The sequence below is a fragment of the Oryzias latipes genome, chromosome 21, assembly GCF_053564925.1.
Source record: "Oryzias latipes strain Hd-rR chromosome 21, Olatipes_Hd-rR_3.1".
NCBI classification, from domain to species: Eukaryota; Metazoa; Chordata; class Actinopteri; order Beloniformes; family Adrianichthyidae; genus Oryzias; species Oryzias latipes.
Genome location: NC_136257.1, coordinates 22446825 through 22474509, shown reverse-complemented (window position 1 = coordinate 22474509; position 27685 = coordinate 22446825). Strand labels below are relative to the sequence as shown.

At 41.8% G+C, this 27685-nt stretch overlaps 1 protein-coding gene across 4 annotated transcripts; it reads right to left on the bottom strand.

Annotated features, from left to right (window-relative positions):
- Positions 1–490: 490 nt before the first annotated feature.
- map3k13 (mitogen-activated protein kinase kinase kinase 13) lies at positions 491–27257 on the bottom strand. Of its 4 annotated transcripts, none has more exons than XM_004081875.5 (15): positions 27132–27257; positions 17732–17804; positions 9683–10383; positions 8885–9068; positions 8600–8791; positions 7761–7919; positions 7241–7399; positions 7036–7144; positions 6843–6952; positions 6635–6751; positions 6132–6275; positions 5043–5784; positions 4891–4961; positions 4425–4716; positions 491–3650 (listed from the first exon to the last, which is right to left on the bottom strand). In XM_004081875.5, exons 3-15 carry the CDS (start codon positions 10308–10310, stop codon positions 3549–3551), a joined length of 3009 nt encoding a protein of 1002 aa, XP_004081923.1. In that variant the 5' UTR covers positions 10311–10383; positions 17732–17804; positions 27132–27257; the 3' UTR covers positions 491–3548. The 4 variants fall into 4 exon arrangements, with proteins under 4 accessions (XP_004081923.1, XP_011487993.1, XP_078796340.1 ...); XM_011489691.4 differs by lacking the exon at positions 27132–27257 and adding an exon at positions 23056–23196; XM_078940214.1 differs by lacking the exon at positions 17732–17804 and having other exon boundaries at positions 27132–27240.
- Between the last annotated feature and the right edge of the window lie 428 nt (positions 27258–27685).

The following is a 27685-nucleotide window of genomic DNA, read 5'->3' as shown; positions in this document are numbered from 1 at the left end:
CATTTTAGTTTATCAAAAGTTGTCCCGTCTGTTATTTATCAATCTATTAGGTAATTTTAAGAAAAAATGTCTTAAAACCAATGAGGCCCAAAATAGTTTACCTGGTCTCTACTTTTGCCTTAGTTTCAGTAATATTAAAAAAAATATAAAGATATGTTTGAATAATTGTAAAATATTTGATGATTGAGTATATATTGTTAGATTTCTAGCCTTAATAAATATACAGTTAGGGTAGCTGCCAACGTGCCAAGATGATTCCAAAACTGTAAAAATATTCAAAATTGGAATTAATTTTGATTTCCACAATTTACAGACAATTATGTTAATAGTAAGGGAGGGTACATTCTGTACAAATGTACATGTTGCTTTTTTCTATATCTTTTACCTTTAAAGTTTATGCATTATAGTTTATATTAACAAAATGTTTTAAATCAAATGCAACCTTTTTGTAATGAATAAAAAAATAAAATAAATACAGACAATATGGGTGTTTGGTACAGTACATCGGCATTTATTTCATGCAGTTTTTTGAGCTGACTTTATTCTCCCATAATAGCACTGTACACTGGATAATTCAGGAAACCGATAAGATTGGTTGATCAGAACGCTGTTCAAAAACAGTGGGAGATGAGAAATGACAGTAATAAAGAAACAGATGTTTGATACACAGGAAGAGGCAACATGATTTCCACAGAAAGAGAGACGATCTCACAGAAATCTTCATGTTTGAACTGGTATTTTGATCAAAAATGAAAGAAAGGGATCACTGCAGAAGTACAGAAAATGTATTCACGTGTGCCCTCCAAGTCATTTATTTTGTCTACCCTGCAGTGACAGTGGTCAATCCTAACAGCCTATAGGAAGAAAAAGCTTTCAGGAACACTTGATCTCGCTAACTACCTATAAATGCTTATCCAATACTTTAACTGCAATGATATATTTTTTTAAACAATTTATGGTCCTCTGTAGTGTCGTATGATATGACGATGCTTTTGCTTTACCATCCGAATACTGTCTACTTTCCAAACCAATTCCTTGTGCTTCTTTTCAATAATACTTCCCAGGATGAATCTCCTTGGTTTTCTAAAGCTGCCTGAAATGAAAAAGAAGTCCCAACCATCATTACTAATAAATTAATTCAAGAATTATGTAGGCCAGCTACAAAAAAAAAAAAAAAAAAGAAAGAAAAACATAGATCAAAATAAATTAAACGTCACAACAAAGTACTTCACAGGATTTATGCCAGATAGACAGTGTAATCGACAGTTTGATCAGTTTCCCCAGTCATTACATCACACGAGGATTTTTTTTTTTCATCTGAATGTAAACAAAAGAGAAGAATGTAGTGGGAGGCTTGAGCATTTTAGCAGCCTTTGAAGCTTTAAAAGGGAATCCTTCCACCAGTTGCTGTTTTAGGGCAACATTGCTCTAATGAGGCTTCAACTCGCACCTCCTTTTGTAGTGTACAGTACTGATGCAAGAATTTCCTGTTCATTTTCAGCCTGGTTATCAGAGCTGGGACACATTAGCAGAGGACGAAACAGGTCACATTACATTTACAGATGGTTATTTACAGAGTTAACACTGAGATGACGTTGCTGAAAAACCATAAGCACCTTGGGATGCTTGCCTCTGGCTTTGGTTCCTAACGCAAAGTCTCAAGCTTCTGCACGGCTAAAAATATGACATCATTAGTGTTCAATTCCACCCTGGATGACGAAATCTGCGAAGAGAATGAAGGCCTTTATATAAAATAAAGTTTAAAAAAATAGTTCTAGCAAATGCAGTATCCCTTTTTAAAAGACATTCAGACCTGGAGAAAAAGGTATGATGGCGGGATTTGTAGTTTCTCATGATCTTGAGGAGCGCAAGTGAGAGTTTGAACCAAAACAGAACTCAAGGCAAAAAAATAAATAAAAATAAGTGTGCAACTGTTGCCACCTAGTGGCGGATTTTTAGATTGTGCTTGATTAGACAATTTCAATCAAGTTCTGCAAAAAAAAACATAAAACATAAACAAACAGCAGTTCCTTGAGTTAAGATGAGGTTCAACATGTAAATTGACTTGCTTCTTCTCCTTAAGCCCTCAGGATTTGCAGAGATGAGGGGACACCTCTACATTTTTTGGGCACCCCCCCTCTGCTTTTAATGAGTATCACATTACTTTATTGCTATTCTATTGAATAATAAAATAGTTAGAAAACAGTAAATGAGAAATGGTGCAAAAATACTTTCAAGTAAAAAGGGACACTACATCTGCAACCAAAATCTTCTTTGTGGGTATTTCTCAAGACGAGCTGCTCTTCAAGATTTCTTCTAGTTCCCAAACTGAGAAAAACAAGAAATATATTCTGGGGCAGGAGAACCTGAGGACTCATCAGCACTGATCTACACGTTTGATATGGGAATAAAGGGTTAAATCTGAGTTATGTGTAAGATTTTTTTCCAAATATATCTGCATGGTCCATATTCAGAACATTCCTTCAAACAATAATTGGTCCAGCCCAGTTTCACAGTCCTTGAGCAATCCTGAGATGAGACTTGAAACTGTAATGTTAAATGCTGCGGAAGGGGCTTAGTGCTGTCATATGCGCACGCACACACACAGATACAAACACACACACTGAATGTCCTTCAATAACTCTGGCTTTGACATGTAGTTGCTGATGATGTGTTGTCTTAGGGAGAGGAATATTCTGTTTGTTTCATTTTCAGCTGTGTTGTTCGGGCAGCTCGTCCTCTTCATGCAGTCTTTGGGCAGCATTTTGCGTCTTTAGAGCTGCAGAAGCATGCGTGTGAGACCCCCCAATGACGTGGTTTGAGGATGAGGGACAAACTCCAATAGTCAGACAGGTTGTTCATGCTGGTGTTCACGTTTTTTTCTCCCCCCCATTGTTCTCCATATCAGCCATAGTGGGGACAGGAAGGAAGTGGAGGAGGTGGAGTTCTGGGTCTCTGAGCCGTAAACTCACAATCAAGCAGGATGACAAACTACAATAAGAGAGAAAGCGTGTTGTTTGTCCCTTTGAGACGGGGAGATGCTGCCAGATGACGGCTTGCAGAGATTCTCCTTATCCAGAACCAACCGTTGAAATGACACAGCTCCTCAGTCTTAATAGTCATCTTCAGATACACAAGTGCTTCGACACATTCGCTTTCTCACCACGCATCATCCTTCAGTCCATTTCACACACAGTAAGCCCATACTTGGTTTCAAAGTGTCAGTTTTTCTTCAGAGTACTTATAAAGGTCCTGAATTTTCCTTCAAACTCAGACAAAAATAAATTAAGAATGTTTAACTATCTGCTGTACATTTTCATTCAAAAGGGAATCCCTGCCATGAGTTGCCTGGATGTGGTGCTACACGAGCGGGAATGTGGTTTAAAGAAGGGAAATGTAGAGCTGGAGGGGTTAACATGGCTGTTGCTATAGGGAGAGCTCTGTTTTTTGTTTTTATGGTGTCTTCTTATTGCTGTGTTTCCTGCAGAGCACTATGTTGGACATTGATGGCCTCCAGGCAGAAATGGATGCGTCCTGCAGCGATTTTTTTACCAAGAGGAAGGAGCCCCAACTTTGTTGTTCCTAATGGTGGCATCAGAGCATTCTGCTTCTGAAGAATCACAGTCCGAGTCTCCAAACTGCAGCGGATTCTGAGGAAAAAAGCCGATAAAAGACGTGTTGAATTTAGGGACCAGTCTCTTTCCATCTTCCTTAAAAGGATAAATCTGTGTTAGATTGTAAAAGAATAACAAAAAAAAACACCTCTGCTACAGTTTGCATTAAGAACCTATTTTTTCAGCTAAGTTTGGTTAAGTTAGAGTTTGGTTAGACTGCCTGCTTTAAAGACCCACTCTGAAAATGGTGGTGTTGGTGTTTTCAACACATTCTTGAGGCTTTTTTTCCTGATGGAGGGCATTTATAGAGAAAATCAAGCTTAAAATTGTATTTCTGAGCATTTCTTTTCAAATCACTGTGAATCAGGAGCAGGGAGCTTGTAGGTGTGACTTAAATGCTACAACAGCAAGTCTCAAGCTCCCTGCTCTGCTCCATTCTAATGCGTCCACTTGCAGACAAATAGATCCATGGATGTCTTTATTTTCCAGTACAGCTGACAGTTCTGGTATTGCTCACCACCAGTACTGTTAGGTTGGGGTTTTAAGCTAGCGGGAGAGAGTGTAAACAGATGGATGACGGGAAGTAGGGCAAGTTTACTCCGTGCAAACAATCCCGCCCACAACTTAGGCAAATTTCTAATGAACTCCTGCCACTCTGAAGAAACTATGTCCAGGAAAACGACACAGGTTTTTTGATTTTGGCCAAAAATGGCATAATCATAATTAAATGACCACTAGGAAAACTGTTACAGTAGATCAAAGGATGACTGGAGTGGGACTTTAAAGGCTAAAACTTTACTCTTCACTGACCTCATAGCTGTGTTCATCAGAGCACAGCTTCCCCAGGGAGATTTGTGTCTTCACCCGGCGGACAGCGCACTCCTTGTCAGACAGGCCATCTGACTGCGTGGAGATGTCGATGGGAATGTCCGGAGTATGCGACAGCAGCTCGTCCAGATGCTCCTCTTGACTGGCGCTCAGCTTCTCCAGGGGCCCGCTGTGCGAGTGGTCACTGGTGTTTCCCTCCTCTCCGTCTGACACAGACAGGTTCTCGGAGCTGAAGGTGGAGTAGGACTTGAAGCTGCTCATGCAGCGATGAGTTCTGCCGCAAAGGAAGAGTAGGTTTTAACCTCATAAAGGTCAAAATGATGTCCCCCTTCTTTTGGAGCTCATCAATGTTTTAGTTTTAATATGGACACACAAATGTACTTCAGCATTTAACAATGTTTTGAAACAGTAAAGATCAGGACAACTGAACAATTCCCCTGAATTTTACCTTTGTCTCCTTGGATATTCCACTTCACTGTCCACCTCTCCTTCTTCCTCTTCAGATGACTCATCTGCACCCTAGAAGAGCAGCAGAAAAAGCTATAAATGTGCAAGGCATTTGTCATTCCACTTCAGCATCAGGCTCAAAGTTGTGCTCACCTTCCTGAGTGGCCTGAGGATCCGGGGGAGAGCAGAGGGCAGAGTGAGAGCGGGCTGAACTGAATGCTGAGGTTCAGCCTTCTTTGCATCCACTCCATCCAAGACGTTGTCTTTGTTGGTCACACTTAACGAAGGTTTGGTGCTTTCTTGGGTGTTGAGAAGAGAGTAATGCGGCAGCTCAGGCTGATTCAGTGTGGGAGGGGTCTCCTGACAGTTTAGGCAGCCAGGGAAAGGATGGGCCTGGCAGCAGGGACATAGGGAACCAGCTCCAGCCCCTGTTACAGCATTGGAACCGGTGGATGAAGTCCGCTGTCGCGTGTCTGCATCCATCGCAGTGGAAATGAGGTCAGGGCTGGAGCCGGAAACGCGTCGCTGCAAGTGGTCGGTCTGAGGACTGCGGAGGGCAGCGGCGGGGCCAAAGTAGCGCAAATTGTTGGCACAGTTGACAACAGCCTCTACCCGGCCTTTCAAGGGGAGAAACTGCCCTTCGTTGGGTGGGTGGTGGTGGTGGTGGAGGGGTTGTTCCTGTAAGGACTGGGTGTCCTCTGAGATTCCAGCAGCGGGTATCAGCATGGCGGGGAACTCGTTGTGGCTTCCTTTGCTGTTCGCACGGCGGTGGCGAGGCTTGCTTCTGTAGCGAGTTTTACCAGGGGGGGTGGAGACTTTTGGACTGGCTGAAAGTGGTGAGGGGGAGGGAAGAGGGTCCAGACTCGGGATGACATCAGAGCGCAACAAGTCTGGTCTGTGAGGAAACATATTTGACAATATCAGCAGCGTCATTGCAGAAAGAGATGGAAATAAAAGGTCAGAAGATACGGGTCATCAGGTCAACAGCCCACTGGTGAAGAGACACTAATACTGGTGGTCACATGACATACACTTCCACAACTAAAACATATTCTTTTCATTTTTTAAAACCCACTCCGATCATCTTTTGATCTATTTTAAAAGTGCTCACAGTTATGATTATGCCGTTTTTTAGCTCAAATAAACTGAACTGTAATAAAACTGTATTTAGTTGCACTAATGTCTGTTTTTTTTAGATTAAAAAGAGTCTCAACAAGGATCCCGTTGAACAACAGCACTCACTTTTTGGTAGTTGGCATTCCAGGTTTGTGTGAGATGCTGCCTTTTTTTTTGATGAGCTTCTCTACAGCGTTGGACCTAACGATGGGTCGGACAAGATGGCGTTTGTAGGTTCCGGGATATTTCTTCTCCACTGCCTGTTCTCTTCTACAAAGATTAGAAAATAATGGAGAGTACTCTGTCAGTTACTAGAAATATAATCAAACCACCAACAGAAAAGGCCAAGTGATAAAAGCTCAAACCAATGGAATATTGTACAAACGCAGATAATTCATAAGAAAGAAGGAACCATAACCACAACATACTTAGAATTGAAATTTATTTTAAAACAATCTACTAAATCCAAACCTTTTTTATCTTGGTAGCAAAACATTTTAGTAATTCAAAATATGCATTACTATAAACGGCTTTGAGAAGGAGGAAATTCTGGTCATTAGCAGCAAGTTATGAGGAAATAAGCAAGATGAAAACAACGTAAAGCTTCGACAATGAACTGAACTACATACTTCATCAGTTCCTTCTCTCGGACTTCCAGCTGCAACATGATGGCACTGAGCTCCATGTAGAGGTTGTTGGCTCTCTCCAGCTTCCTCTCGTAATGTTCCCTGATGTCCAGTGCATGTCTGCCAGAAACCAATCAAGTGGAGAGCTTTGTCAGAATCCTTACGGTTGTGTGTCTCCATCACTTTGTTTATCATTTCAACACTCACACACCTGAGTTCATCTCTCCTGCGTCGGATCAGCTCCTCGTCCAGCCTGTGAATGCACGTGCCTTCGCTTTTGATCTTTTCAAAATGCTTCTTCACCTCCTCCCGCCACTCCGCCTGTGGTGAGAGCAGACATTGTTGAGAATTTGACAACCTGTGACTCCTACCAGTGAAGGAAGTTTATGTGTTTTGGCTCAGACCTGAGACTTGAAGTAGGTTTCCTGAGGAGTTCCAAGAATGTCGGCAGAGGCGATGTCCAGATGCAGCAGAATCTGCCTAAAGGAAGGCCTGTTTCTGGGCTTCCCTTGCCTGGAGTTTACATGAAAAGAAGAAAAAAAAAATCAGGGACTTCACAATAAACTACAGCAAGAAACATACCGGTGCTTCATATAAAAGTAAACTGACCATGTTTGCTTCATGAGGATTTTAAACCCATCTGGGCAGGTGGAAGGAACGGGAAGGTGTAAACTGTTGCTGCCAACCCCCCAAATGATGGCAGATGAGTCTACGTCTTTGTAGGGAATCTCTCCTGTAAGCAGCTCCCATAATACAACCCCAAAGGACCTGCCACACAACAACAACCGGTCTTAGTCATGTGTTTGTGTTTGTTCTCCATCATAAATGTTACCAAAACAGAGTTTTTTCTTTCGTTGAAACTCTCAAAGTTTAAACCTTCATAGAAAAATAATTTTAGTATTAAGAGAAGAAATCAAGGTTCTGCTAGCGATCAGAAATTTATGTAGATTTAACAGAGTAGACATATTCTGTACAGGAAAGACGGACTGAGGAAATTGATTGACAAGGTCAACAATCAATCAGAATGAAGAAAAAAGCACATAAAAACATGAAGTGAACAAAAAGTGAACGGCAAAGTAGTAAGGGAACACCGTGTCCAATGTTTTCAAGTTGGTGTGCTACTACTCACCAGATGTCTACTTTTTCAGAGACAGGCTCATTTCTTATCACTTCTGGGGCCATCCACGCCACCGTACCCGCAAAGGACATCTTTGTACTTTTGTCACTCAGCTCTTTGGAAGTTCCGAAGTCAGAAATCTTCACTGTGTCGGCCTGGGTGACCAAGACACTAAAACATACCATAAAAGCACAAATAACTATTTGGGCAAATGTGTCTGATTAAAAGAAGCTGACAAACATTAGGCTGTGAGGATGAAAGGATTAACTGTAACCACTTGAAATTAAAAAAAAAAAAATTTAAAAAAAAAGTTAAAGCTGCTTGTGTTTGTCCTTGTAATATACTCTGCTCATTTTACCAGAAGCTCATTTCCAAATACACGCCTTCGCCTTCCAGCATATTCAGCCCTCTATCATTCTGCTGACTAATACTGTGTTTAGCAATGCTGCTGCAGCATGTTGATATTGATTAGAGGGGCAGCGCTTTGGGCTGCAGAGGGCGGGACAGGAACAAAGAGATGAGGCAGACAACTCTCTTGCTCTTCGACTAAAACGACTAGATTTTATGAAGTCTTAGGACGGCATTTAAGCTAATGTCGCACAATTCACAGCTGAGAGGAGGATTTTTGCTGCTGCTGCTGTTTAAGAAATCCTAAACAAAGCTGCCAAGATGTTTCACTCAGCTCCACGGGTCTGCTTTAAGTGGTATGATGCATTGTGTAACAGCAGAAAACCATTCTCCTAATAGATTAGGGAGAAATGTTCTTTCAATTCAGCTGAATCTAAATGGTAGAACTTCTCCATGAACACACTGGGTGCATATGGACATCTGTCGGCTAAACAGCTACTTACTTGGGAGACTTGAGATCTCTGTGGATGATCTTGTGCAAGTGTAGGTAGTTCATGCCGCTGGCGATGCCTGTAGCCCAGTCCACTAACAACCTGGGGGTCACTTTCCGTCCTGCTCTCAGAACTTCATAGAGCTGACCCTGGGCACAATACTCCATGATGATGCAGTAACAAGGCGCCTGAGTGCACACACCCCTAGGACACAAGAAAGAACAAAGCTGATATTTAGAGCCTGCTGAATCAGTCCTAGCAGACCAGAGCAAACCAGCATGTTTCCTGTAGACTTACTTGAAGCTGATTATGTTGGGATGCTTAAGTTTTCGCAGGTGTTTAATGTCCGTTTCCTTCTGCTCGCGCACCTTTTTGATGGCAACTTCTTCGGAGCGGAACTTGCCCAGAAAGACGGCTCCCTGTGCACCGCTGCCCAGCCACTGCAGCTCGGAAATCTCCTCAAACGGAACCTCCCACATGTCTGCAATCAGGTTAATCACATTTGTTAACTTGAGCACTTAATGTTATTTGTTTTAATCTTATCTCTAGTATCGACGTCTAAATGTCTCTGTTTCACCATTAATTGACGCCCCTTTGTGAGCAAAAAAATGAAATCTTAAAGATGCAGAGATGTCGGTATGTAACACTTGCAGAAAAAAAAAAACAACCAACTGCACTTGTATTACGGGTTGAAAAATTATCTCACTTTCTGTTCAGTCATTAAGTCACATCCTGCTTTATCCTTGTTAAGTGGTTTTGGAAGAGGCACAATACTGTTTCTGTTCCGTCCCCACTCCATGGCTGACCACAGCCTCTATTCTGTCTGACCTTCATTCATTTCCTGGAGCGTGTGTGTTCTGCCTGTCAGGGCGGCCCAGCAGCAAGGTGAGTCTACCTTTACTGCAACCTCAATTTAAGCTGACATCTGTGCAGCCTCAGTCTCTGTGAAAAATGTGCTGAAGCTTTGAAGCTACTAAGTTAGAGCTTCAGATTACATTTGAGGAAACTGGAGTTAAGTCTTTGGTCTAAGACCTTTTCCCTAGAAAGGAAAGAAATAAACCAACACAATAATAAACAGTGAAACCAGGAGCTAACCTTGTTGTTGCAGCTTGTATTCTGTGGAGTACGTCTTTCCTATAATGTTCCAGACAGGCCGAAGACAGCCAAACAAACCCTCCAGGAAGCCTCCTGACCCCGGCCCAGCTCTATGAAAGTGCAGTTTGATGTCATCAGGGTGGTGTGGATGGCCTGGTCGACACTCCCCACTGTGGTCCACAGGACACTCGCCCTCTCCCATTTGCTCCTCCGTGCCATGGCCACACCCGTGGTGCTCGCAGGACCCCGGTGACACCACCTCTTCATGATCCTGCTCCTGCAGCTGGAGCACGCTGTTGTCGAAGTGCCCGCCCTCACTGCGTGTTGAGTCTAAGCTCAGAGGCATGTTTCCTGGGCTGATGCCCCCCAACACAGAGTCCTCATCCTGACCAGGAATCTGCAGGGGAACTGGCAGCTGTGTTGGTGGGGCGAGGTCTGTGATAATTTGAGGAGCTAAGTTAGACAGCGGAACCTGAGGAGGTTGGGGCTGAAGGGTGGGTGAGCTGGACTTCTTTGTGGCGTCTCCAACCACCGTGAGTTTAAGCTCTTCCTTCAGCTTTCCCACCAACAGACTGGGGCAGGAAGTCCATGAAAGCACCTCTGGGGAGCTACCCATGGTGTCACGCATGTGCCTGGACTGCCCAGTGGAGGTGGCTGGGACGCGTCCTAACGCACTGGCTCGTCTGAGTGCTGGAGATCACCTGCAGGAAATTAAGAAGACAAAAAAAGGGGGTATTGAACTGGGTACTACATCTTTAAATATTAAGTAATATTCAAATTGATTTGAAGGATTTTAAAAGTATTATATAAATGACATTTTAATGGAAGAAAATTGAACATCAAATAGCAAGAAAAATTCTTTGTAATCACTTTTGACGAGCAAAAAACACATATTCCCAATATTTCCCCAAAACACAATCCTCTCATTTCCTCCCACAGATTAGAGATTAGGAAAGATTACATTTAAAGTTATTATTTCCAGACAAGTAGTGCAAACACTCCAGGACAGATGAGGTTTTGGATCAGCACATAACAGACTTAATGAGGTTGCATGGGGAATACCAATTCCTGGAAACTTATGGAAAACAGTTGGATTGAACCAACAACTCACACATGCCTGCAAAAACGTAGCACCAAGATTCTTTTTTTAACTTTTTTTTTTTAAATCATAGCTGGTAATGTATACGGGATTAAAGTTTGGATTGTTCTCTGGGATTGCAGAAAGCAAGATACTGTATGACACACTGAAACTTTTCCCTTCATGACCAGCAGTGCTGGTAGATAACACGCAGCAGAAATACAACTATGGTGGCACTTTCATTCATTCTAAGCCCACAAAACAAAACAAAATAAGCATTGCAAATTAATCTAAAGAAAAAACATCTTAATCCAAATGTACTCAGCAAATTCTACACTTAAGTATTTTGAGATTTATTGAGATAAACCTCAACCTTTAAGGTGAGTTTTAAATATAAAGGTGAATTCTTTTGATTAAACTAAAATCCTAAAACTTTTTATGTTTCTCCTACAAATGTACACAATTTTAACTGTAAAAGTAGTAACTACAACAAAGACAAAAGCACAAACCTTTCACATATAAATAAAACTTTAGTGCAAATAAATGTGCAAAAATTGGCCAAAATTGTTTTTATTTGTGCATTTGTTATTTTTGGTGTCATTAAAAGAAAAGAAGGCACAACTTCAACTATCAGCCACAGATCAAAGTCCTCAGCGCTGAGCTGGCTCCATGATACGTGGAGGGTTCACAGGAATGATGACACTTGTGTGTTCCAATGAAATACACCCGGTATATGATGCTCGCTTTATAAAGCAGCTGGGATAAACAGGAGTTTTTTCCACTCACTTCGTCAAAGTCAACCCAAAACCTTCTTATCCACATGTGGCTGGAATCTAAAAAAAAACCTTCAACCAGACTGGATTTACATGCCTCCTAGTATTTTCTTTTTTGATTGTCCGACTCTTGGTGGGATTCAAACTGCAATCTATGCATCCAAAACTGATTACATGTTTGTATAAATGCATGTACTGTATCGGTGTGTATCCACTGGGGGTAACCTGAGCGCTGTGAGAGTATGGCAGCTGCCAGGAGCTCATCTATAATGCAAGTCTGTCTCAAAGCAGGCTGCTGAGAGTGCAGGGGAAGGAGAGAATGCACTCTCAGGTATCCAATAAATCCGTCCCTTCCAAATCAGAGACAAACGAGCTGTGCGAGTGGAGCCCAACTCTGTAATTCCACCTCACAGACATTTCTCAGAGCTGGGCTTCTGATGAGGACAGAAGTGTATGGATTCAGTGGCTCAGACAGAAAAAACAGCAGAAAAGCCAGAACAAGAGCACATTAGTTTCTGTAGCTACATTAAAGCTGAATAATGACCCCTGAAGGAATCAGAAGGTCATCTTGCTCAAGCGTTAGTCTGTCATTAGGAATCGGAAAGAGACTTGTTGCTCTAATTCATCAATATCTAATGGAAGATCTTTGTGCTCTGAGTCCATGAATAATGTCTGCGCCTGATCGAGATGGGCTAAAGGTTTCATTTACATAGCTGTTTAGTTACAGGACTTTCCGAAAGACATCACTGAGGACAAGAGCATAATGACCAACTGTCTGATCTTGGGTTGGAAGAGTGCAGATGTGGTTCAGAGGAGGACACAATGCAAATGTGAAGCAGACGGAACAATGTGGAGAAAGAGAGTGACAGGCAGAGGGAGAAATTATTAGGAGCTGATCCTTTAATCCCCCCACAAGGCTCTAGAGACGTGCTTGTACAAACACAGAGACAATCCTACTGTTCTCCTCTTCTTCATGTTTCCATTCAGTCCTGCAGTTCTTAAGTTGGTCTTGTGTTAAGAGTCAGTAACGTGGAGTTGTCAGGTGGGGATTTTTTCATCCTCTTCACTCCTAAAGCCATGGAGCAGCCTAGTCTGAGAGCGATTTTCCCGTATTAGCTATTGTATCACTTCATGTGTGAGTGTATTACCAGCAGCTGGGATGGGGGGGGGGGGGGGGGGGGGGGGGGGGGGGGGCTTCGGTTTAGGGAACACGCATGCATACATAAACACGTGCCCAGGGCGTTGTCTGGCAAGATAAAATAATCCCACTACTCCCAACAGCCCACTGGGAAGGGAGTCTGAGTGCACCAGAATGGTTGTTAATGAACAGCAGCTGATTATTCCACTAGATATTAACGTGTGACTGAAGACTTTCGACCCATAACTGCACAACAGCTGCATCATCTGTCTTCATCACTCTGCTCCTCATTAGGAGAAACCCTGCTGGGACCCACAGGGGGAACCTCCTTTCAGGTGACAGCTGCACCTCCAACAAAGGACCAATTTAGCCTCCATCTCACCTCATCGTTCACACGTTACCATGTCAACACAGCATCCATCCTGACCTTACGCTAGCAGTCAACTGTGAAGACGCCAAAAGGCTGAAGGCTTCTTCCTCACTTACAAAGGCTGCCACACACGGCAGCTTTGTATGGATTACAGCAACACTATAGTCAGTGCCGGTTTCCATCTAGAATGAGTCATTTTTATTTCATAAATCCTATTGTTACTTTAACTTTAACACAATAAAGACGGTGTCCTTACAGGTTTACACAAATAAGATCAAAGGTAAGAGAGACAAAAAATTACTTTGATTTTTCTGGCACATGAAATAAATACACGGTGGCGTAGTGGTTAGCGCTCTTGCCTCACAGCAAGAAGGTCCAGTTCAAGTCCCGGCTGGGGGGGGGGGGGGGGGGTATTTCTGTGTGGAGTTTGCATGTTCTCCCCGTGTATGCGTGGGTTCTCTCTGTGAACTTACTCCCACTGTCCAAAAACATGCTTCAATTGGTTAATTGGTCAACCTAAATTGTCCCTAGGTGTGACTGTGAGAGTGCGTGGATGTGTGATGGCAGACACTCTACCCTGCGACAGCCTGGCGACCTGTCCAGGGTGTCCCCTGCCTTCACCCACAAGTGCCCGGGATAAGCTATGGCAGCCCCGTGACCCCGAAAGGGGTCGTCCTTGTTTTTCTGTGACATAACTGAAGAGCTGAACTCTGGTATCTGTTTACCTAACCCGTGCAGACTATGGACTTTCAGGAACAGCCTTCATTGTGTTTGGTGAAGGTCTAAACGAATAAAAATTTAGCAGTGCAAACTTATACTGAAAATGTCATAAATGTGGTTCTGCAGATGGAATCGCCCGATTTCCTTTTGACTGTTGGATGTGGCTTAATGTTTGAGCGAGACTTTCTTCTCAGTTGTAGCCGTGAATCCTGCCTGAGGGGAGGGCTTGCTGTACGCGGCTCAACGTTATCATGCGTTTCCTTGGTGGTTGGTGAGGGGTCGAAGTTCTGCCACCACATTCACATATCTCCTTGGGGGTGTTTGTTAAATCCTTCTTTGCTCGCTTTCTGACTCCCTGTGGTGTCTCACCTTAGGGCGCCTAAAATTCCCAAAGAGGCTAAAAATGAAAGCAGTCCACAGAGCAATAAGCCCTGCCTGCTTCCCTGACAGTTTTAGCTGATGTAAGATGCACTGAAGCAAAGTCAAGTATAAAGTTGGAGACACAAGAAAGAGAACTCTGAGGAGAAAAAAAGGATAAAGACAGGAAACCCTCACAGGGGGTCTGGAATAATTCATGGCAACAGATTAACAAGTATGATTAACAACTCATGTTTTAATATTAAATATTATAGAGAAACTTACCACATACACAGAAAAACAGTATGTCAACGCTGCACTAAACCATAGACTGTATATGAGAACTGGATCAAGTGAGTGGGACGACACCCATTAAAAAATGACTTCCTTCCAGTTCCAACCAAATGAAATCAATTCAGTTGCCATTTTTCGTGGTATGGACACCATGTTGGAGCCAGAAATCGTCATAAAGCAGCGACTGGTCCAAGTTGGTCTGGGTCATTGTTTCTATGGCAACCATTCCACTTGTTGGAAGTCCAAACCTCTACCACTTGAAAGCAAGCTTGGGAGAATCTGTCAATCAAACGTTTCAAACGCTCAACACAAGACCACATACATTTATTGACACATCCAATTAGTCGGTTTATAACTTTAATAACCTGCACTACAGAAAAAACTATAATGAATTGCAAATCAGTATTAGCAAGAACACGTTGAAAGAGTAGCAGAATATAAAAAAAAATAAAAAATAAAAAAATAAAATAAAAAAAAAAGAGTAGCAGAATTAGAATGGTTATTCTGACAAATAGAATAACTGTTTGTAGCTGTTTGTTTCTCAATACACAAAGGGGGAGGGGTTACTCAGTCCAGTGCTCATGTACAGTCAATGCTCCAAACTCACACTTAAAATAATCCTCAAATGGCCTTACCAGCCAGAATTACAGAAAAAAATTAAGATAAACATCACCCTCCTTTTCTTTCCGAGTCTCCCAGTGAGGCTGCAGGAAGCAAGTAGGACACACAGACCACATCCTGCAAGTGTATCTATGAGCAGCTCACACAAGATTTAAAAACTCCAAACTCCCAGCAAATCCAAACAATAAATCTCTACAATTTATAAACCAAATAGAATCTATCAGGAAGGATGATAAATCCAATGAGACCGAAGAGAGATAGAGCAAGAGACATGAGCACAGGAAAAAGGTCAGATTAGAAAGGCAGAGGACCAAAAGGCATGGTGGTGCACCAGGACATGTGGACTGCTTGCACACAAAAAAAAGAGAAAAACAGAAAGAAAAAAAGCCATAATTCAGATCTAGTTTGCAGAAAAAAACATCATAAAAGACTCCAAAGATAAAGACTCCCAATGCGACAACAAAGGACACAATAGGGGCCGGTACCATGTGAACTGGGCCTGTCTGCCCTGCACAACCAGGAGACAGCCGCACACTCACTCACACAAACACAAACAGAAATCATAGTGCACTGGAGCAGCTGCTGCCACAACAATCCCCCTTGTGCTCTTTTAATGGCAAAGGCTCGCCTCAATTGGCAACAATGAGGAGAGACGGCCTAACACGCATGCTGAAAGAGCCGGGCTGTGACTGACACTCTCTTTTAGTGGCCGGAATATGAAAATGCGCTAAACTAAAGAGCAAACGGGGCCACATATTAAATGGAAAGCATGTTGGAACCCACGCTTTTTCTTCTGCTCCAAGTCAGACTACCACAGCAAAGCAAGGCAATCAATATACATTAGTGCTAGTTAATGTTCACTCCTGGAATTATGCTATCCCTGCATGATCTTAAAAAGAAAACCCCAACATCTGAAAGCTAAATCCAACCCATTAGATACAGTTAGGCACTAGGGAGACACATATGAGTGAGGGGTTTGCTGCCATTTTTTATAAACGAAAAAGACAGATCTCAGTGATGCTCCACCCCTTCTCTTCCCGTCTCATGTAAAGCTGCTGAATATTCATCCTGTGGTGTTACATAAACATGCTTAATAGCTGAGGACAGAGGTGGGCCTGCTCTGCACTCTCCTGCTGCTGTGTTCATCTATAGATGGGGATGTAAAAAGGATAAAAGGAGGACGATGACGTAGACAGGAAGTGGAAAAAGAAAATCTAGAGACAGTTTCATTGGGAAAGAGAAAGAGTAAAACCAAACAAAACAAACAAAAAAAAAAGAGAATGTGGATGAAGTGGCAGCATGTTTGTGTATGTACACATATATAAACCGCCCAGGGCTCAACACAAGGCACGTGTGTCCCAGAAAAGCTTTATTTTTATCCCTGCCAGCATAAAAACGACTGGGTGTGTTTGATTGTTCTGAACTGAATAAATGAAATCGTGGAGGTGTGTCTGTGTGTTGGGGCGGCTGCTACGGTCTCCTACATCTCCACCTGTCCTTCAGAGGGCACCGAAAAGTACTGCATCAAAAAGCAGCATCACAGCTGTGCCGAAAATAGCTCCTGCACACACACACACACACACACACGCACCGACGCACGACTGCTCGGCAAACTCATGCAGCATTGCTGCTGAACAAACACCGACACCAGATCCACATGCAAGCAGCACCGATACATACGCCACACAATGAGCACTTGAAGACATGTCAGGTGTAATGAAAGATTAACAGCATAACACTGGAGGCTAATCACAAAGAGGACAAGCAGAGGTGTCTATCCCGATGAACGGCATAAGGAGAGGGAGACTACTCACGGCAGATAGAGCTCAAAGTCATGGTCCTTTTTCAGCTCTGACACGGCGACTTGAAACCAGAGAAAAATAGGAGATGATGGCTGCCCTGATGGTAGCGATGAAAGAAAACTAAGTGGCATGAACAAGACAGGGGGGGACAGAAATTCCTCTGATTCCTGCAGCACCTGGGCTTATGAGTGAGTGAGTGAGTGAGTGGGCAGCATGTATTGTCACAGGGTTGTTGAGGACCTGCTCACGTCACACTTTTCATGAATGGAGGTGTCTGACGCGATGGGGAAGCGGCTCAAAGAGCAGGAGAAGAGGAGGGAGGAAGGGAGCGCTGGGGGCGGAGCTTTCCGAGCAGACTTAGGGGGGGAGGAAAAGGGAGAGATGAAGAGGAACGAAGGGGGTGGGGGTGTATTTCAAAGCAGAACCAGCTGGGAAGAGCAGGTTATGCTGTGATGGCGTCTCTGTAAGTAGGACAGGCTGTTTCTGGACAAGAGAAAATCCCTTTGTAGCAAGTCAGTAATCAGTTCTGCCAAATGCCAAATGTGACAGAGGGCTGCATCCTGCAGGAGCTGCTTCAGTCCAATGTTTGTGGCAGCTCTCTTTAAAACACACACTGCCCACATTTGAATGCATTTAGCTTTGTAGTCACGTGCAGAGGCACAGCAATAGTCCCGAGCATCCTGAGCGCTAAATGAGGCAGTGCTCATTTTCTGCTTTTAAAAGTACAAAAAGAAATGGGAGAATGTCAGATGAGCTGTTCTTTGCTCTGCCTTTAAGGTCATCCAATTCCCTCAAAAATCACAGGCTCTGAGAGTCAACATTTTATTTTAGTGATCTGCTGTCCACATATGATCTTATGCATTTGTTCGTGTGAGTGCATGAGTGGGAGTACTGACCTGTTAGCAGGTTTATGACCATCTCAGAAGTCTGAGATTAGCCTCTTGGTCTTAATTTCTTGCCGTTTCTCACCTGCAAACAATCACAGAGCAGGGGAAAAGTTCATATGAGAGACAGGAATTACTGTCAGGCAGTGAGATTTCTGATTTTTGTAGAGAAAAGCAAAAATAAAGCAAGTTAACAAAAAAAACATAGTGGTTATGTAGCTGTCTCCAAGATTATCACCGACTGAGGTGAAAGGAGATAATTTAAAAAAGGACTAATTGAGAGGGAGGTTTGTTGATGAAAGGAGGATCTCAGGGAACAGATGCTTTCCCCTCCAGTGCTCTGGTTTCATGTCCAAACCTCTGGGGAAGGCACTGATGAGGTGGGGGGGACAGGAGGCCAAGCGAGGCACCAAGAACGTGGCAGGGGGTTGGGATTTTTAAAAGCCCATTGTCCGATCTCTGTCCTCAAGCCACACCCAAACAGGAAACCCTGCCAGAGGAGGGGGACTAAAATCCAGGGACGAGGTGGAGGCTGGGCGTCCAAACGCAGCCTATATGAAGATTATGACGATTAATACAACCCATTGAAGAAGATCATTTATGAAAGTGGCATAATTTGAGTTTTGATGAAAGCAGGCTACATCTTCCAACTACTTTAAATACCGAAATATAAAAAGTATTCACATGTTTTGGTTAGAAACACATCGGCATCTGTAACTACAGAAAGATGGTGCAAAAGCCCCCACCCCAAAAAAACAAGACTTATGAAAGAGGTTGGATTTTTGTTTTTACTCATTTGTTGAAGAAAATCTTAGGTGCTCAAAATGACATGGCATTTTTCAAAAATAGAAATCTAGTTAAACAGAGAAAAAGAAAAGAAAATGGAATGTCTTTGGAGGAAACTTTAACTACCTTTCCTGTTTAATTAGCAAGAACATCAAACTCTACTTTCTGAAAATCTTCATTAGTTAATTATAGCTTTGTGGTTTTAAGAACAAAGTGCACAGTCACAATTTAATGCTGAAGGTAAGATGCCAAAAAAAATCAACTTCTAAAACCAGGATTACCAAAGATTTCCTTTAAATATATAAATGTTAATAAAAAAATGTTAAAACTAAAACTTCCAAATAGTTTTGAAGAAGTCAGGTTTTCAAACTGACCACTTTTGAAACCAATGTTGTTTTCTGCACTAAAAAGAAAAACAACAAAAGTCAAATGTCCTGAAAAATGGCAAAATATGTACTGAACTGGTATAAATTTATAAAGTTGCATCTATACTCATTGTATGATCTTTATTCTGACGTTAAATAAGGGTCAAAAGTAATAGTTAAAACACAGTTGAAGTAGTATCTATTAAAAGCATAAATGTAACTTTAACTTGATTTGATGAACTTCGACATTTGAGAATAATCATAAAGCTTGACTGCAGTTACATTTAGTCAGCTCATTAACAGTGATTGAAATATGGATTATTGTGAACGAATTGAGGTAAATTAAACAGAAAATGCATATAATCTGATAAAGATATTCTGACAGATTATCCAGAGAAAGGTTTCTTCAAAATATAAAAAGCACATTCATGCAAAAAAAAAGTCAGAATTTCTATTTTCCCCTGTCCGTCATTCTGTTTACTCAGACAAACCCCAAACCTTAAACACTTGATACAGAAGAGAAAGATGTCCAGACCTAAAATAACCCCAAACCCAAGTAGGTGGTACCCCAGTCGCCTCCAAAAAGGGCTGAAAAAACAGATCATGTTGAATGGACAGCAGTTGTGAGGACCTACAGAACATATCTGCATATCTATTGAGGGTTTCTCACATAAATTACTTTATATTACGCGCTTCACCAATCTGTTAAAGCTTAGTCATTCACATGTTTGTCACTGTTCAGTCAGATTCGCTCGTGATGTTAGTCAGACATCCATGATAGAAAGTGCTACAGAATCAGAAACCCTCGTAGATCATTATAACAATCATATCGACTGATTAAGAAAGAGAGGGATTGTTTTGGCCATATCTCTATGGAGGATGAAAACTAAAATAAAGGGAGCATCTCTGTCATTTAGAAAAGTTTTGATCACAGTTTCACAGCCCCATATCCAACAAGTACAATGTTAGCGACTAAAATATACTGTAATGAAGGAGCTTGCAGTTCACACGGCTGTCCTTTAAAATGGTTCATTTGGATAAACTAATTTAACATTTCAGGGATAAAATGTTTTGGTAAAAGGAACAGCGGGATCAGTAAGACAAAGCCCTTCCCATTTCAATAAGATTCAATAACATTTTTTTTATGAATCACAAGCTAGCTGTACACCAACATCTAGTTCTGGAGACTTTATTTTGTAGATACTGAAACACAGAATTGTTTCCAACTCCAACAATTACTGACAGATGCGTATTTATTTTTCAGTTCTAATGATAACGCAATCATGAAACTGCAATCTACATAAATCACGCAGCAAAAACATCAACAGGAATCTGACCTCCGTTCTTCCAGTGATGGTTAAAGCCCCCTGAGCTGCCTCCATCTCTGGCAGCCGTAGGTTACTGCCAACCCGCGCCACATGTGCCCTGTTTTCGCACTCAGGTGCAACAGAGCTGTAAACCATACTGGCTCAGGCCTGTTATACACACTCATTACTATTTCACCAGCAGCGGAACAACAGCATTGACAGCTCCAGTGTCCCAGGCATTAATAAGACACAAAGCTGTATCGCACACATAAGGTCACAGCGGTTTACCTTTCTAATTTCCCAGCACAGACAAAAAACTAGAGAGAGAGAAAAAAAAAAACGGTACAGACAATGTGTCCTACACACATGTATGCCTGCCTGCATGGAGAAACAATACTGGCGAGGAGAGGAGAATTCTGCAGCATGCAGCCTAGTTGGCATTTGACTTAAAGAGCCTATGTCATGCTTTTCTTAAGCCTTTCAGAGTGACCTATATCCATATATATGATAATGTATTACCTTTGGCAGACTTAAGAACAAATTATTTCCGAAATAGGATTTAATTCTGCGGCTCATTTTCTTACCCGGAAGAAAAACGACTTGATCTCTGAGGTCATTTAGTAGTTGTTTAAACATGGTTTGCTGTTATGATTCATTGAGGATGTTTAAATTGATTAAGCTGTGCCAGAAAAGCATCAACTGTTCATCTGAAACTTGAAGGGCTAAAACTGTCAGTAGAGGAAGTTTCTAGCCCCGCTGATTGGGTGGGATCGGCATGGATGAGCCCGGCCCACAAACAACCGCTGATGCTAAGAGACATATAATGCTTCAGAGATTACTTTGCTGAGCCCACCAACAGCCCATGCCCTGACCAATCTGCACTGAGAGGAAATTACATAATAATGACTGCTTCACATCCTCGGAGGACGGGCCCACACCGCAATCCATCCATCCTGATCTGCTCTTTATTGTGATTGCAGAATGGCTGCAGGAACAGCAGGAAGGAAGCCTTCCTCCCAGCTCCATGCACCTGCTAATCCCAACCATGATTTAGCGGATTGTGTGTGGAACTAAAATACCAAAGGCTGCAGCCATTCTTAGATATTATGGAACATTTTGAAGGAACTTCTTGTCTTTAATAATAACATTCCTAAACACATTACAGAGAGAATAAACGACAATGAAGGGGAGATCCTCAATGATGGCAATGTGGTGGTGGGGGTTCTGGTCCTGCTCTATGATTGGGGAGGGCGTGTTGTTGCTCTGTGGTGGGGTTGGAGGTTAAAGACAAAGCAAAGTCACATGGGAAGCAAAAAGAAGGCCCCAGGCTCGACACACCAGAGTGTGTTTCCATAACACAGACAGGGTTTACATGTAATTTGCACAAGTAACCAGACTTTGTTCTGATTTATGTAAATTACAAAACATCCTTTGAATAGTTTAGAAAAATGTACAGTACTTCAGCAGATGGCCATTCTGAGTGGAGCTGATGTGACCATTTGGATCTTGGTCTCCAAATATCAAGTTGGTTGATGAATGAATGAATGGAGAAAAGAATGAAGGATCTTTTTTATATAACCCTTTACAAGACTAATAGGATACTAATGTATCCTATTAGTACAAAAGGAGATCAAAAAAGCTGATAGCATCCAAAACTGATACCATCCTTGAAATATTTAGACTACATTTAGGAACATTGTGATCTAATGATCCCAGTCCCATTATAAGACCGTTACTCACTTCAGCATAAGTAAGGATTGTGATGAAATTCTGTGAATAGCCGAGCCTTTCTGTCAATCATGTCTTCACCTAAAGACATGCACATCAGAGGTCAGAGGTACACGCTTGCTCACGGTCAGTATGACTTGCGCTCTGGTTCTGGCTCTTCCACTCGTGTGTGTTAATATGGTCCACATGAGGGGCTCCGGGCTGTTGTAATTATAGAAGCACCGCTAGCACAAACATCGCAGGAGAAGTACATTTAAAACTGTGCACTGTTGCATGAATACAGTATTATGAATACAAACATAAAACTGCACTAAGGTTCTGTAAAAAATAAATAAATCTGTCTCTGTATTAGAGTTGTCAAACGACCTCCCTAACAAAGGTTTTCTGAATGTGTCTGGACTTCCTGAAATAAACTGAGCACAATATTTGCAGTAAATCCCACTCGCTCTTGGGGGTTCAACAATGCTGAGTTAATCTAACCCCTTCACAGTCGCCACTGTAATATCCTTGCCCAAATATAAGGGGATGTAGAGCTTAACCCACTTCTTAACACAATCCCAGTCCTCCAACAGGCTGACCAGTGAGCCTCCAGTATACTCTGGCAAACGATAAGTCTGCCTCCAAAAGCTCACCAGACAGCCTGGAGAATGAAAAATGGATCCTTTCAGGGCCTGAGTGTTGAGCACAGGAAGCGAAGCAGGACCCATGGAGCTCAAGCAGCAACGCTACTGAAATGTCAGCCTGCTAGAAGGACATGAAGAGCAGGCCTGAGGGGGGGAGAGAGGACCCAGGCGGGCAAAACTGTTGGGCAGCAGGGAAGAGACATCCACTTTCACATCCCTCCTTCAGCCCAGCCTTTGTTGTCTGCTTGTTTCCACTCATTTGCCCTCCAAAAGATGGCTGTCGAACACCCAGCACACAGAGCCAGCGTTCTTATGGGTGACACATCTGTAAGGCTTCTATCGGCTGGAAGTCAGCTAAACACAACATACAAATATTTGGTTTTCAGAAGGATAAAATTTTACTTCAGCAACATGTTTTGACTAATAAAGAACCCACAGAAAGACAGTGATAATTAGGAAGTAGAAAGTGTCTTCATTCTAGATTTCCGCCATATGAAATTAAAGTGTAAGAAAAAGGAAGCATTTACCCAGATTTCTATTGTTGAAATATCCGCTGCACTTGCCAGAAACCTAAAAATATGTTCCTCAACAGGAGAATCAATAGACTACAACAATCATGCTCCGCCACACGAAACACGGCGCTGAGAAGTCCGACAAAAAGCTGAGCGGCTGCGGCTGCTGCTGCTGCTGTATTAATAAAACCCTAACAGACCAGGCAAGTATCCAGAGCCTGGATTAGTGAGACCGGACCAGCTGCAAGACCTCACCGCTGCTGTTGCTACACATGTCAATTACATTAATACAGCTTCCTGTCTGCATGCCAGCATCGTTACCATCCTGGACCTTTTCTGACCCTTAGGAGTCAAAAGCACAGATTTGCATCTTCTCTTAAAACGAACAGCACAGCTGCAATGCAACAGCAGGACAAACATGACCAACTTTTTGAGAACTAACAGAAAAACAGCAGGACTCAAAGAAAACACAACCTACCCTCTTTTGAACGACCATATTTTTCAAAGTATAAGTCGTGTTGTTTTAATAGTTTGGTCGGGGGCGCAACATATACAGGATTATTTTTTTTTTTTATAAATAGCAACAAACGCTAAAAGGCACTGTAGATGTATTTATCAGTATTTGCTACTGACAGCAATGTAGAAGAAGAAGCGCCGCTCAAGCTTAGCAGAACGGTTCCAAAGTGACACAGATGAAGAATTCAACGGATTTAGTGATGCGACGTGAAATAAAGTTGACTTGTTAGCACTTTTCTTTAAGATTATCCGAATAATTGTTCTCATGTTGTGATAATATAGTAGATTCCTCCTATGTTTCATGAGGCTAAACAAGCATCATTGTGTTATGGTAGTTAATATTCAGTCTATTATTGTTGTCTATTCCGTTTCTATGATTTCCCTTTCAAGATGAATTGTCCATTCTTGTTCCTGTATTTTGTTAAATAAATTTCTCCCAAAAGTGCAACTTATGTATGATTTTTTACAATGCATTATTTTTTGGCTACTAGGACTTATGCTACAGAGCAATGTATAGTCTGAAAGATACGGTAAAACCTATATACGAGTTATTTTTACATTTTCAAAACTAAAACTTTTTCTTCATTACTTTAGTTTCATATAATAGAAATAGAAAAGCCATTATGTCAAACAGAACAAACCTATAGGTTTGCAATAAATTGTTTTTCGAAAATTGCAGAACAAACATTTTTGCATAAACAGATACATGCAACACTGACCCAAGTGAAAGTGAGCTTCAGTAAAAATATTATTGATCCAGTTGATTATTTTTGATGAAAAGAAAGTAGCTCCTGACAGCTGACTGGATTTTAGTTAAGGTGTAGCAACTTTACGTGTTGAGTACATTAAATTGCTTTTGTGTATAAGACAGAGGAAACTGTGTTTGTCTCTATTTTTAATGCCTCAGGAAATGAAATCGATATTGTTTTTTTATGGTCTCCATCAGGGCTTCATTAAGAAATGAAAAAGTCTGCTTGTTCTTTGCTGATTGCAGAGCCTTGCTTTCCATATCACTGCTATCTTGGCCCAGATGAAGTGAGCAGAACTGCCCCGCATGTGTTGCTGCTCATATTTGCTGTAACCTGGTGTGAGACGTCTGCACCCAAATGCACAAGTAACAACACGATAGGTGCAGGTTTTTTAGCACACGGTAGAGGAGAGGGGAGCTCCGATTGGCCGATTGGTGTCAAGACAGACCTGCAGCCGCACTGCAGCTGGGCTGCAGGTACAACACAGGTGAAGCCATCATTTGAATGTGGTGGGGGGAAAAAAGAGGACTGTTCCACTCAGCAATGAGGGTGAAACCCAATGCTGTTGAGGTGACAGCGCACGCTCGCTGTCAGAGCGCGTCAGCAGAGATACGTCGCAGGCGGGTGTTGCGTGCGACTGTTGTGACACGAAGCCATCGTGAAAGACAGATGGATTGGCTGTGTGTGATTTGTGTCGTATGGCCTATCAGTGCAGCTTGATGAGGGTGTGTACGGTGAGCCGGTTCCAGAAACATCCCATCCAATAACAGGCAAGTCATGCAAGGCCAGCTCTCCACATCAGGTGCTCCTAAATAATAACTAATGGAATACAATACAGGACCATTTTTGCCACTGATGCATTCAAAGGTTGCAGACTATAGTATAGGCAACAAGAAGCCAATACAATATGTCAACAATATACCAACAGTGTGCTCCTCAATATTAATTTTGTATTTTGTATTTTTGTATTTTGCTTTGTTAAATACCACACAGCAGTAAATATTACAGTGCTCAAATTCACCAAACTTTTTTTTATGTTTTCATCTTCATGACAAAGATATTTTAAAGAGAAAAGCTTGCGTGCAAAAGCAGAGCCACAAACCTTGCCGACAATAACACCCCAGGGTTTTGAGTCCACAAAAACTAGGTGGTGCACTGAAGAAATAGGACTTTCTTTTCTTTTCTGTGGCTCCCTTCAGAGGAATCATCTGCATCCATCCAAACCTTTCCTCTGCATCCTCCTCATTCTCACCAACCTACCTTATGTTCTCCTTCACTACATCCATGAACCTCCACTTTGGTCGTCCTATAGCCTTTCTTCCATGCATCTACATCTTCAGCATCCTCTAAAGATCCACATGTTATTAACATGTTGTAACATTTATCTCATGATGGAGGATTTATAAAAGGAAACTTATGATAAAAACTGCATTTCTGAGTATTTGTTCTATTCAAATCGTGGTGAATCAGAAGCAGAGGAGAAAATGTCGTTGGAAAAAGCTTTTAGTTCTTACGTACAAACTACAATCTGCGGTCCACAAGCTCCCTCTCCCTTCTGCTGGATCCACTTGTAGACAGATCCATGTTCGTCTTTGTTTTCCTCGTACGAGCTGGAATCTGGCTCATAACGGTACAGTTGAATAGCTCCAATATTGCACAGCTAGAGTTAGCTTGAGGTAGTAAAAGGCTGTAATTTACCGGGAGGAAGTGTAAACAAAGGGATGATGGAAAATGAACACAGGCTTACTTATGCCAACAATCCCACAACTCAGAGGTGAATTTCTGATGAATTATCGCTGGTCTGCAGAAACTGTGTCCTAGAAAAACGACACCAGTTTTTTTATTTTGGCTAGAACAGCATAATCATAACCAAAAAAAACAAAACACTGGGAACGCTTTTATAATAGATCAAAATATGATTGGACTTTAACAACCACTGTCCATCGTCTGAATGTGTCCAAACCATATCAGTCTGGCTTCTTACCCATCATTTACAACCTTATCACTCCCAAAAAGCTCCTGATCCTGAGTTCTGCATAGTCCAGCTTTGCGTCCAGTTAAACCACCATAGATTACCACAGACAACCAGTAAATAGAATAATAAATTTGATTACCCTCATCTAAATTTATAACATAAGTGCAAAAAAACAACCAAAATCAATTATTCTTCTTTTATTTAAGATGAATCTACAGAATATACTGCAGAACCATATAGTTTTAGGTGTGACACACACTGTTTCGCCTAGTAAACCTGGTGTGGAAAATGTTTAACAGAGAAAAATTATATAAAAATAAAAAGCAAATTCTTCAAAACTATAATCTGAGTTCATAGAACAAACATTTCTTTAAGTGCTATAATTTCCCCCTTTTACAGTAAGAATCCACTAAAGCCTATAATTTAGTCTCTCCTCTTGGTTGAAGGAGAAAGCTCAGCTGTTTTTCAAGCTCCAACAGTTCAATACTGTACAGTACTCGCGTTACATAATGCAGGCGAATAACAACCTTAACCTTTAATCAGGAGCTCCGTTGTTCGTCCGCTGTTTGACTTGAAATTCACTTAAAACAGGAGCAGGAATGTGCTGCCGGTTCAAACAGCAGTCGGTGTGTTACTCAAAGTTCATTCATGAAGACATGGAAACAGTTGTTGTAGCCGGGTCGTCGTGTTAAAAGCTACTGACAGCTGCCTCAGTCAGCATATAAACGTACTACTCCTTCAAAGCGAAGCGTTTCCACTCAAAACGCTCGCGCGCAGCTCTTTAAATGTAACAACGCGACTAAATGCTTTTCTAAATGTAAAGTAAAACGGTCTGTGTTGTGTTTAATTACCTTTATTGCTTTAAAATCCAGCAGAGATGTAATGACGGCTGCCGCTGTCTCTGCTTCTACGTATTTACTCGAATGGTAGATTCTCGTGAGCGTCTTGCGTCACTTCCGGACATTCACTCCTACCTGTGTGCCGCGTGTCAAAGATTGTATATGAAATCAAACCCCACACTGCGGCAAAAAGACACGATCAGGACGCTTGTGTTTTTATGTTTAAAACTCCAACGCTACTATGTTTAAAATCTATATTATTCGGTTGTTGCAGTTTTACCCTCTTATTTCATTTTTTTGCAAGATACGTGTTCTCATTTTTTAATGTTTGATCATTGCAATTTCCATATCTGAGTTCAAAAGCGAAAGGTCTTCCATTACGTTAAATGTATTTTTTAACAGCAGGTAAGAATACAAGTTATCTTGTTTGAAGTAAATTGGTATATACTGTTTGCTTCGAAAAATAAAATAAAAAAAGTAACGATGTCCTTGACACAAAATTTTGTAAACAAGAGAGATTTTCGAGTGGTCTTAAAAAATGTCATAAGTGAAAAACTCTGGTAGTT

Excerpts from the sequence above, each read along its gene's own strand:
- map3k13 (XM_004081875.5), bottom strand. The coding sequence starts at position 10,310 with ATGCGTGACACCATGGGTAGCTCCCCAGAGGTGCTTTCATGGACTTCC. Across the intron at positions 7,920-8,599 it reads AGAGATCTCAAGTCTCCCAA|TGTCTTGGTCACCCAGGCCG; the intron begins GTAAGTAGCTGT and ends GGTATGTTTTAG. Across the intron at positions 7,400-7,760 it reads TCTGAAAAAGTAGACATCTG|GTCCTTTGGGGTTGTATTAT; the intron begins GTGAGTAGTAGC and ends GTTGTGTGGCAG.